General features: G+C 38.7%; 1 protein-coding gene across 1 annotated transcript in view; it reads right to left on the reverse strand.

Moving 5' to 3' along the window:
• The window catches only part of DISC1 (DISC1 scaffold protein), a 445546-nt gene that overhangs the window by 103979 nt on the left and 329536 nt on the right, over positions 1-12031 (reverse strand). The window contains exon 9 of the mRNA XM_036755554.1: positions 4975-5035. Within this exon, the coding sequence (XP_036611449.1) occupies positions 4975-5035 (61 nt within the window). The remainder of the gene's footprint in view (positions 1-4974; positions 5036-12031) is intronic.

Consider the following 12031-nt stretch of genomic DNA (forward strand, 5'->3'; position numbering starts at 1 on the left):
GACTTAAATTTAAAGTTTTGGCAACTGTAAGCCTAAAAGAAAAGGAAGGGCCCAGTCCTCCACCATTAAAGCAGAAAGCTTTAACTTTCCTGGCTCAGTTGCACACCATTAAGATCGGAGAGCAGGGAAAACAGACGACAGGGTACTCAGTCACTTCATGCAGTCTCAGCTTCTGCCTCCTTGGCAAGACACTCTCTCTGTTTCACAGGGCAAGGTTTAGTTAGTCACTGACTCTGGAAGGCTGCACAGAACGAGGCCTTCCAGCTGCTCTCTTCTCCTAACTTTTTTTTTCCTTGCAGGTTTGATAAAGAACAGGCAGCCTGGAGCATATGGAAATGATAACAAACACAAATGAGACCTCTCCTTTAGGTAAAATTCCAGATATTAAATTAGGGAAAAGGAGAGGCACATTTAGGTAACCTTCCCATGACTCCTGATACCCCAAAGCAAATCATATTGTGAGTAAATTCTAGGGGCCCATCTTTGGTCCTGAAATATGCAGTTTGGCTGGTTGTATAATTGATGTCCATGAAATAAATGCCAACTGTGCCCTTCATTTAACATTAGGTAAATTCCACCTGATGAGACATGGGATTTTGTATGAAGCCATGAGGAACCTGCGCATCAGCCATACATGGCTCAGCAGCCTACTCTCCTGACTTGACTCTCTTCCTCCCACCCCCATGCTCCCCCATTTTTTCAGTTCTGTTTTATGTGTGGTCTTCCTTTCTTTAAAACCTAATCCCCTTCAGGATAGATACTGTTTCTTTTCTTGTATTTGTTTTCCAGTGCTTAGAACAGTACCGAAAACACATTAAGTGCTTAATAAATGTTCTATCAGTCTATTGCTCAATCTACACATCGATCAATCAGTCTGTCTACCCATAAAATCCCATTGGTATAAAGTACTCAGTAAGGACCACAAGCAGACCTCCATTTTATCCTGCCATCCTGGACATCTAGCTTTTCATAGCTTTAAGTGCTTCCAAGTAGGAACAAAAATCTTTTTTTTTGTTCCTCATATGAGTTGGTGAGTTTGTTTTCAAGACAGCAAATGATTAAATCTAACTCTGGCTTCTAGGCACTAGCTTATAAGACATTCTTCTATTAAACCCTACAGGAAAAAACAGTCCCTTCAGTTCACAAGTACTTTGAGCTTGTGATTTCCAAACCTGATAGCCCTCAAAGGGGTAGATGGAGCTTTATTCCATTTACTCATGGATTTTTCCACCATCTAGTCTTTAAGATGAAAAAAAAACATCTTTATTTCCTCTGATTTATCTGCCTTTTAACAGGGGCTGTGCAAAACCTATTGAGGCAGCCCATTCAACTTTTGGATAACTCAAATCATTGGGAAATTTTTTTACTAACATTAAACCCCAAATCTACTTCTTTGCTGCTTGTGCCCTTTGCTCTTAGTTCTGTCCTCTAAGACTAGGTTGAACAAGCCTTCCACATGACAACTCTTAAAATACTTGGACAAGGCTATCATATTCCTCACTCTCCTAAATTTTTTCCTCAAGCTAAATATCTTTATTTCCTTCAAAGAATCTCTGTTCTGGTCACTTTCCCCTGCAAATTTTCCATTTTATCCACTGTCTTCCTAAAATGAGACCCCTACAACTCAACAAATTACTTCAGGCATGCCAGATCACAGCAGAGTGCCCTAGAACTATCCTTTGACATCCTGGACATTACAATTCTTAATGTAACTTGCAGACCATTAAATTCACCAAACATTTTCAGGTAGGTTGTTATCTAGACATTGCTCCACCATCTCTCAATTATGAAATTTGTTTTAATTGAAATGTAAGACTTTACCTTTATTCCTGTTAAAAATCATCTTATTGGATTCAGCCTCACATTCTAGTTTATCAAGATAATAACAGCTAACATCTCTATAGCCCTCACTATGTGCTAGGCACTATGCTAAGCACTTTACTATTATGATCTCATTTGATCCACAGAACAACCCAGGACAGTAGATTTAATTATTATCTCCCTCCATTCTTCAGATGAAGACACTGAGGCAAACAGGTTAAATGATTTGCCCAGGGTCATATACCTAGCAAATATCTGATACGGGATTTGAACTCAAGTCTTCCTGACTCGGGACACTTAAGATCCTATGCAACATTTAGTTATACCTTCCAAATTTGATGAATATGCTATTTCTGCCCTTGATTGATGGATGAAACTTGGTGAAAATGGTGGGGAAAAAAAGGAATAGTGAAAAAATTGTTGAAAAAATTTACACATGGGCAGTCAACTAGACCTCTTCCAAAAGCTGACAAGATAAAACAATCTATTTATCTCCATTTTCTCAGTAGAGTATGTGTGGCTATGAATATGGAATGCAGTATATGCTATCAGGTATGCTATCAGATATAGCTGCTATACTGTGCCTGTGTTGATTTTGCTTAAATATTTTTCTTTGTTACAACAGAGGGTTCCATGGGGGAAGGGATTAAGGTAATATAATGAGGGTGTAAAGACAAAAGGCAACGATGGAGTGTTTTAAAGTTGAAATTCGAACATGAATGACTAATCTTTGTTTCTGGCCATTCAGCTAGTTCTCAAGCCCAATCTATCACCTGGTCATAGCTCTCTATCTTTTCCACAAAAATAGCTTGAGAAAATAATAGTTTGCTTCTCCACTCCATGCTAGAAGGGTCAAGGAATCTCAAGTTTCTTCTCCCTTCTCCTGGGCAGCAGGTGTGATGGCTGTAGCACTAATACCAGGGATCACTTGAGGACACTCAAAAACGTCTGTATCAAGTACCCATTTTGTGATTCTTTTTTCCTGGTCATGTTACCTGTTAGGCATGGCAGTGTAAGGAAAAGAGAAGAAATGTATGTAGAATTAATATAACATGGCTAAGTGGACTACTTCTAACACATGAGATTCTATTTCAAATATTGATATGAAGTCATTTTAGAAGTACACGGGACTACTGATATGAAAACTAGGTTATCAGCCCACATTAGATCTATAAGCCAAGAATTTTGAGTGTCTAGAATCCAATTTACCAAGATTTAAAGGAATAGGCTCTGACCTGTTGACCAATGCAGACTAATCAAGCTAACTCAATAGGAAGTTAGTTCTAGATAATTGTTTCTAACAGCTAGTAAACTATCACTAGTTTGCTATTAATTATTGACAAGATTTCAAGAGAAAAGACTCATGCTTACATAGCATAATTTTATTGACACACATCTCTTTCATGCACATGGACACATGTATATTCGAATGTCAAATATGTCATGTTTTGATTAATTTTAGAAATAAGGAAGAAAGGCTGATATACTACCATGTCCAGTATGAAAAGTGATCATGGCATATGTGTCATATATATTTTTTTCTCTAATTTTGAAAAGGTTGCAGAAGGACAGAGTAGATTTCAGGGAAATGCCCAGAAGAAGATAACAGGAAAATACATTGACTCAGTATCCCCAAACCATAGAGAAGGACATGAGTCAACACCAAGCCAGGGCACCTGATGCTAGCATAGGTCCTAGAAGTGGGAGACACTTCTCATATACTCTTTGCTGCCTCACTCTCACACTGATTCTAATTTCTCCCTTCTTCCTGGTACCCAAAGTTCCTCATGTGGAAGCAAATGGTCAGTCAATGATTTAAAGAAGTTACTTGCACAATGTTAGAAACAAATATGACCTTATTAAGATTTCAGAGTACACCTCAGGAATATGATCTCCTCTCACAATCTCTTAAGGGAAAGGTATAATTTTAGCCGTAGTGTCTATGTTAGTAGGCAATGCTTTAAGAAGGAGCCTACTGGTGGGTCACTTAACAATTTCCAAAATAGTAGCAAAACTGTCTCCATAAAAATAAATAACTACCTAGGAAGAAGGCCTTTATTATGTTTCAGAACTTGCTTTCTTAATTAGGAGCAGATCCTAGTAGCTGAGATTTATTGGTTTCTTTTTTTAAAGGACATGTTTTTAGGAACTGGAAATTTCTTGACATGCTATAACGTCATGTACATTTTTCAAATCTGCATTCCTACTCAAGGCAAAAAAAAAATCAACCAAGAATTTTCATGCTGGTTTTTATTTAGGATTCAAAAGAGAACCTATGATGTTCATTTTTTCATTGTTCCAAAACATGCATGAACTGGTTTAAAATCCACAGGACCCCCTCAGCCATGACAGTAAAAGGAAAACAGACTGAGATACAAATTCAGATTTTAACAACATCAACAGGATTCTTCTTCTTACTCTGAAATGTGAAATCCAAGCTGCATTTCTTCCTAGTCTCAAAATTTAAGAATGTATTTATTGGTTTCCCCCTCCCCAAAAAAATGAGTGAAAAGGGGGTGGGGAATGAATATACATGATACCTGCTCTTCATCATGTTCAAAGCTTGTTTACTTATTATAGAAAGAGACTGCACTCTATTGCATTTCCAGGACCTCCCAAAACTAGGACTGGTATCTTGAGGCATTAATTTTACTAAATTCTGCTACAAGCAAACTATTTGGGAAGCCCTTCATAATCTAGCCCTTTCCTACCTTTTCAATCTTCTTACTCCTGTGGAACAGTAAGGAGGCCAGTTCCAAAAACAAGACATACTATCTCTCATCTCTAAACACACTCTTTGGCTGTCTCCCATGCCTCAAATGGTCTGCCTCCTCTACTCCCACTACTGACCTCCTTGGCTTCCTTTATGTCCCAACTAAGATCCCAGGAAGCCTCCCCCAGCCTCTCCTAATTCTAATGACTTCTCTCTGTTAATTATGTTTTATTTATCCCGAATATAGCTTACTCTGTAAACATTTGTTTGCGTGTTGTCTCCCCCATTAGACTGTGAGCTCCTTGAGGTCAGTGACTGTCTTTTCTGCCTCTTTTTTGTGTCCCCAGTGCTTAGTGCAGTGCCTAGTACAGGGTAGGCATTTAAGAAACATTTAATTGATTGAATTCATAAATGGGATTTTACCTGTGTACTATCCTTACCTGTGCAATTTATCTTCCAGTATTTCCATGTATTTCACAGTATTTTCCTTCACATGGTTCTCTGTGGAAAAAAAGGAAAATTAATATAAGAAAACATATAAATTGATCTAGAGCACTCAAAAAGTAAAGATGTCTTGTTCTACGAGGAATCCAACCCCCTTGACTTACAGTTCTGAACTGAGGCTCAGAAGGGTTAACTGACTTGCCCGGTAGTTCCCACATGTAAAGTGTGCTTACATACAGATCTCATGTCTGTGCCCTCTCTGAGAATCAAAAAGCAGGGTTGGTGCTTACTAGCAGATAAAAAAAACAACGGAAGAATCATCAGTAGCCATACTACTAGGAAAGTACCTGAGAGGTTCACCATTGCTAGCATTACCAGCAGAGAATTCAAATAAATAAAACATGGTTGGTCGTATTCTACTGCTCAAGATTTGAAGGTGCATGAATTCTTTTGGGCCAGGGGGACGCCATTCAATGCACCAAAGATGCATCTTTGGTTGGCAGGTCATCATTGCTGGGTATCTTGTCTCTGATTTAGATACAAAACCTCTACTTCCTACTAGACATTATCTTGTCTCTGGCAACCACAAGACTAGTAGAGATGGTGAGCAAACTTTTCTTTCCTACCACATTCTGAACTTCTGCTCTTCAGGGTCATTTTGGGGGAGCTCTCAGTTCTCTGAAAGGGGGCAGTGACTACAAAGCCTCTCCCTAACAAGTTAGATTGACAACTCTTTTAATTTATGCCTTAGGCTACGAGCTGCTATATTTGGCCACAATCAACAAAACACAGCTAAAATGCCCTCATATTAAGATTCATATTCTTTTGACCATTTCTGGTACTCATTTGAAACCTAGGGTGCCCCCAAAACTGTAAGAAATAGAGTTAGGAAATTCCTTTTAATTGTTGTTGCATTCCCAATAGAGGTCCTGTGAGCCCAACACCTACTGTGGGGACTCTACACAAAAAATCCCCAGGAAAGCAGTGTAGAAGCTAAGACTACCAAGTTTACCTGCCAGCCAACAACCTCCTTGATTATCACGGGGAAAAAATGTTGAGCAAGAACAAAAGGCAAGCGAAGCAGGTCAAACAACTGTCTCACCCATTCCCACCCCCATCCCCCAATCTTCATTCACATTTCTGTTTTGTTATACATCTATTCCCGCAACAACAAACCTCTGGCTTTCGCTCTGGCTTTCGCTCTGTCTTCCGGTTAGCAAAAACCTCTCTGTGGCCCAAGAGGTAAATACCTAAATGACACAGCAATACACCTGAACAGCTGGTATTTTTCATTCATTCATTTATTCATTTATTTAAGTTAGAGCAGCATCCTCTAGAGGTCACTTTGAAAAGACATTTCTGAAGACAAATCCTTCCCTCATTCAACCACCTGAAGTTTCAGTGAACTGAATCTTTGGTATTGCTTTAACTGGATTACTATAAAAGCATGGGTAGCTTTGTGTGCCAAGTGGCTGCCAACCTGCAGGCAAAAACACTTTGGGAAGACGTTCCACTGTGATCATGGGCAAGTTAGCTCATCTCCCTGACCCTCATCTATAACATCTGCATAATAATATTTAGACTACTACCATACAGGATGGTTTTTGAGGAAAAGTGCTTCATAAACCTTAAGACAGTAAATAAATATGAGCTATTATTTCTTCAAGCATTAAGCTTGAACTATTACTTTGGGGCAAAAAAAAAATGTAATCTATTCCACAGTCAAAGGTCTCAAAAGTAAAAACACACATTTAAATCCCCTTACCCCCAGACATTCACATGAGGTAGCACAATATTATTATCTAGTTTTAGCTGGAGAGAGTTAGACATACTGTTCCTAAATCAATGTTTATTGACTAACTGCCCACGGACATAGGGGATCAATGATAACCTAGAACTCACGCAATCCTGATCTTTTTCTTCCTCTTTCCTCATTTGTTTCTTCTTCCTTTTTCTCCTCTTCCTCTTTCTGTATTCCTTAAATCCTTTCATGCTCTTCATCCTTCAACCTCACCAGGCACCCGTAAGATGGTGGCTCCAGGATTATGTATATCATGGGCATAAATTTAGGGCTCACTAGAATGAGGACAGGTCATTTGGGTCAAGTTCTATGACTTCACAATGGAGACGAGGGTGAAGAAAACATACTTGTAGTGGGGTTCTGAGGCTATAGGCAATTCCTGGGTGAGAGGGAAGTTGCCTTAATCTTTCCCCTCATTTTAAACATTCATTCATTCACTTAATCAATCAATAAAAATTATTAAGACCCCACTGAGTACCTGTAATGTTAATACAATTTGAAGACCTTCCCCGCCCCTTAATAGGCCTATATGACCTGCTTTGAACCTGAGTCACATGGAAGCATGAGTCACATGAGCCTGGGTCACAAGGGTTGTGATGCCCTCTAACCCTTAAGAAGGGTATATATACTCTGAGGTTAGCATTTTGCTTTGGGGCTCACTCATTGGAAGAGTGTTCATGCGATTTAGCCAGGTGAGACTCTGGGTAGCCATTAAGGAGCCCCCCGGCTTTGAAAAACCCAGATGTTGGTGCTTCTGTCTCTGATAACTATGTATGTATTGCTTTTGGTCAGAATTGGAAGCCCTGTCTGTTGGTCTTTGCTGTTTGTGTTTTCTCTGTTTATATAATTTCTGCTTGTGATTCCTGTTTGTATTTTCTCTGAAGTTCAGGGTGCTGACTTTTCCTCTGAACTAAATGAATGATGTATACACACACACACACACACACACATATATGTATATGTACATATATATATATATACACATGTTTGATTAAAGTAAAATTGTTTACCGTTTTAAGTTGCTTTCCTTTATAAAGGCAGATCAATGAACCTATGCTAGCAGCCCTCCTGTGTGCTGGTGTTATTGGTCTTATACCCCCACAGCAGCTGCAAGTAGCATTGTTGTTACAATGTTGAGCACTCACGTTCCAAGGTGCTGGTACATAGGCAGTTTATATATTTTAGGTAATATACAATTCCTACCCTTTGAACCGTTCATTTAAGCAAGGGAATGACAATACAGGCAGCCATAATATACATGATTAATGATAAGTGCATGAGAGAGTTGAAAAGTCTTATGTGAGGTATGAGGAAAATGTGAAGAGGAAGGGAAGCATTTGTTTGGTAAGACTGAAGCCAAGCCTATCTCATAACAAACTTGGTGACCGATCATGTAAAATACTTTACAGACCACAGAGATATAGTAACTACCGTACTAGTCTGGTGCAAATGTATCTTTGCAGTGAACAGAAATGTTACTGGACCAAGTCAAATCAAGCCCACAAGCATTTATGACAAAGAAAGGTAAAAGACAGTCCTCGCTCTCAAGGAGCTCGCAGCTATGCAACTATACCAAACTAAACAACTATATACAAATATATTCAAGACTACAAGATATTTACAGGATTAACTGGAAGTAGTCTCAAAAGGAAGGCACTGAGATTAAGAAAGATTAAGGCTTCTTGAAGAAGATCAGACTTTAGCTGAGACTTGAAGGAAGCCAGATAAGCCAAGAGATGGAAATGGGAAAGGAAAGAGGTCTAGGCATAGGGCACAGGCAGTGAAAATCCCCAAAGATGGCATAGGGAGCATTATGCATGAAGAAAGGCAAGAAGTAGCATTTTCTCTAAGTCCTCACATTAACCAGCATTGTAAGAGATTGTAACACAGAGGAGATGGAGTTTGCTTTGGAATTAAGGAAACTCAGGTTCATCCCTGGCAGCTCTCGCTGGCAGCCAGGAGATGCAGTGAATAGAACTGGGTCTAGAGTCAAGAAGAAGCTGGAGTTCAAATACGACTTCAGATACTTATTAGTTGTGTGACCCTAGGCAAGTCGTTTAACCCATTTTTGCCTCCATTTCCTTAACTGTAAAATGGAAATCATAACACCACTTATCTCACAGGGTTGTCGTAATGACAAATGCGATAATATTTGCAGGTGCTTAGCACAGTAACTGGCAAAGGTAAGTGCCATGTAAATAATTATTCTCCTCCCCTTCCCTTCTGAGACTATAAATTTCAGAGGAGTCGATGACATATATTCTTGGTAGAGACAGTTTCCTCATCAGGGATTCCCTATGCTAATGAAACCACAGTCCCCAATTAAAACAAAACATCCCAATAATGAAAGATAATCATAGGTTTAGGAATAGAAACCTAGAGATAAACTTCAATCCCCTTATTTTACAGATGAGGAAAGTGAGGTTCAGAGAGGTTAAGTGATATACCTAATTGGTATCCTTGCCTGAAGTCTTTTCTTTGGTGATACATCATCCATTAAACTTTCCAAGCAATATTCCTAAAATACTTCTGACTATCCATCTCTTGCTCAGTAAATTTTGGTAACTCCCCCTGGAAGTAAGATACAAACTCCTCATAATGAATGGAGAAGTACCACACGTATTGAGAACCTGGGATCCTCCTATACTGTCCCAGTTGGGGCTTGGAAGAAAAGCCTAGCCTGGAGGGGGGAAGGGAGGAGGAATGAAGATATGGTGCAAGCATGATAGCCTGGCTAGAGGGTAATGAGAGCACATCACAGTTATCATAGCAATGCAATTCGTACCTAAAGCTGTCAGGACTCAAGGAAGGTTCCCTCCTGGTTAGACTTAAATTTATAAATTCCTTTCAACTCTATCAAGTTGAAACCTCTCATTTTCTCATGCATAAACCGAGGTTCAGACAAGTAAAGTGACTTATTCAATGCTGTACAACTAGTCAATAGCAGTACTGGCTCAAGAATCCTGCTTTTATTATTGGTAAAAGTCAGGTTTCTGATATTGCTTGGGCATATGTTAGCAGTCACCACTCCATACATCCTATTGGTCACATTTTTCCATAGCATCTAATTTCTTGGAGGTAGGATTATGTCTCTTCCTTCTTTGCTTTCCAATACTTACAATATAATTGTAGCTCAATCAATCTTTGTTTTTTAAAAATTTTATTTTATTCTCCACTCAAGAAATAAAACAAGCATTTCAATAATACAGTAGAAAGGAGGTGTGGTGATAATGTGATTAAAGATCTTTCCCACTCATTCAATAGTCTCAGCTTTCTCACACCCTTTTGCTAAATAGATGCTAAGCCTCTGGCCCATACCCTTTGGCTGACTGAGCATGAAGCCCTCAGGCCCTAAAAAGAGTATATACACTCAGAAGGTAGCCATTGAGAACTGAGAATTCAGAAGTCAGAAGTCAGAAGCAAGAGTTCAGAATCCAGCCCAAGGAGAAGAAGTAAGAACTCCGAGATGACAGAGCTGCAGAAAGAGTGAAAAGTGGAGAGTAGAAACCAGGGAGCTTCAGAGACCAGACAGTTAGGATTCATGAGTGTTTATGGGGAGGCCCCAGCAGTGGGGAAGGTTACAGGATGACTTGGTTCCTTGCTTAAATACTGTGTTATAATTTCCTTTTTACTACATTGAGGTGGGCTTACTAGTTTTAGAATATAATTACTGCTATATCGAATTGGAGTTCCTGGTGTTGGGATTTGATCTTCTGGTGTTTAAATAAATGTTATACTTCCTCTACCTTCTACCTAGAGAGCTTTTCATACTTTGCAATTCCAAACCATACAGGCATGTTCATGGTTATCCTAAGGTCCAAAAATCTTGCCTTACTGATATGGGGGGTGGGGATGGGGAGATGATTGAAATTGCAAATCTATTATGTACAACTTGCTATTCCCTTTAAATACATAATAAAGTTATCATGTAACTTTTTTTTTCCTTTTTTTCTTCCCTCCCCCTCACCAGGAATATCATTTTCAGCTTAAAAATTAAAAGTTGGACCAGCCCAAGCAAGTGGAGGCAAGATCAAAAAGGTTTCCTTGTATTATTTCATTTACTTATATAATAAGAAGGCTCAAGTATTTGTCATGATAATAATGCAGGAAATGAGTAGTCAGGCTAACACTATCAGATTAACAAAGTAACTTCTGGGAACCCCAACACCACTACCACCAATTAATAACAGAATGACCACAGGGACCTTGGTACTAGACTGGACTTGAAGAGAAGGACAGAAAGGGCACCTCTCTTTATCACTGATTATTGAATACTAACTGAGCATAAGACATTTTCCAGGACAAAAAAAAGTCTCCCAAATGATGCACTTTGAAAATGAGACACAGCCCCATCCTCTCTGAGGAAAACATTCTCAGATTTCAAGGGACTTTGTGGATCAATTTGGATAAAATTAGCTTTATTTTAATGGAAGCTCCTAGCTAAACAAAGGAAATGAAGGGAAAAGGAGCCACCCAATGGAATTCCCAGAAATTTAAAAAATCAGCAAAGCTATATTGTTCTGCATTTGGATGTAGAGTGATTTGACAGTGAGATCTTTAGTTCATTTAAGGAGTGGAACCAGACATAGATATTACCTGTTGAACATAATTCTGAAGTCTAGATATAATCTATGAGGTATAAAAATGGTGACTTAATTAGAAACACAAAAGAATATGAAGTGGGCTTAAGTGACTAAAGTCAGCTGCTCATTCTACTTAGTTTTGTGAGACTACCTTATGTACAATTGACAAAATACAGAAAGTATCGTACTGTCACAGTCAGATCAGACATTTATATAGAATTCAGAAGATACACTAGTTCTGACCTTCCCTGAATCTCACCTATGTTACCTACCTCCTGTCTCTCCTTTCTTCCATCTATCATTCATATAGCTTCCAAATTGACCTTCCTACTGCATAGATGTGACCATGTCACTGTGTTGCTGAAATTAATTATTTGACAAATATTTGTTAAATACTTACTATGTTCTAGGCACTATGATACAAAGAAAGACAAAAACAGTCACTACCTTTAAGTTGCTCATATTCTAATGGAGGGGATATATATATATATATATATACACATATATACATATATGTATCTATATAAATAGATACTTATAAGATATATACAGATTAGATTGAAGATAACCATAAAGGGGAAGGTTCTAGCAGCTCAGTGGACCAGAAAAATCCTCCTACAGAAGGTATTAGATTTGAGTTGTCTTAAAATAAGCAAGGGACTCTAAGAG

Source organism: Trichosurus vulpecula, chromosome 4, assembly GCF_011100635.1.
Source record: "Trichosurus vulpecula isolate mTriVul1 chromosome 4, mTriVul1.pri, whole genome shotgun sequence".
Taxonomy (NCBI): domain Eukaryota; kingdom Metazoa; phylum Chordata; class Mammalia; order Diprotodontia; family Phalangeridae; genus Trichosurus; species Trichosurus vulpecula.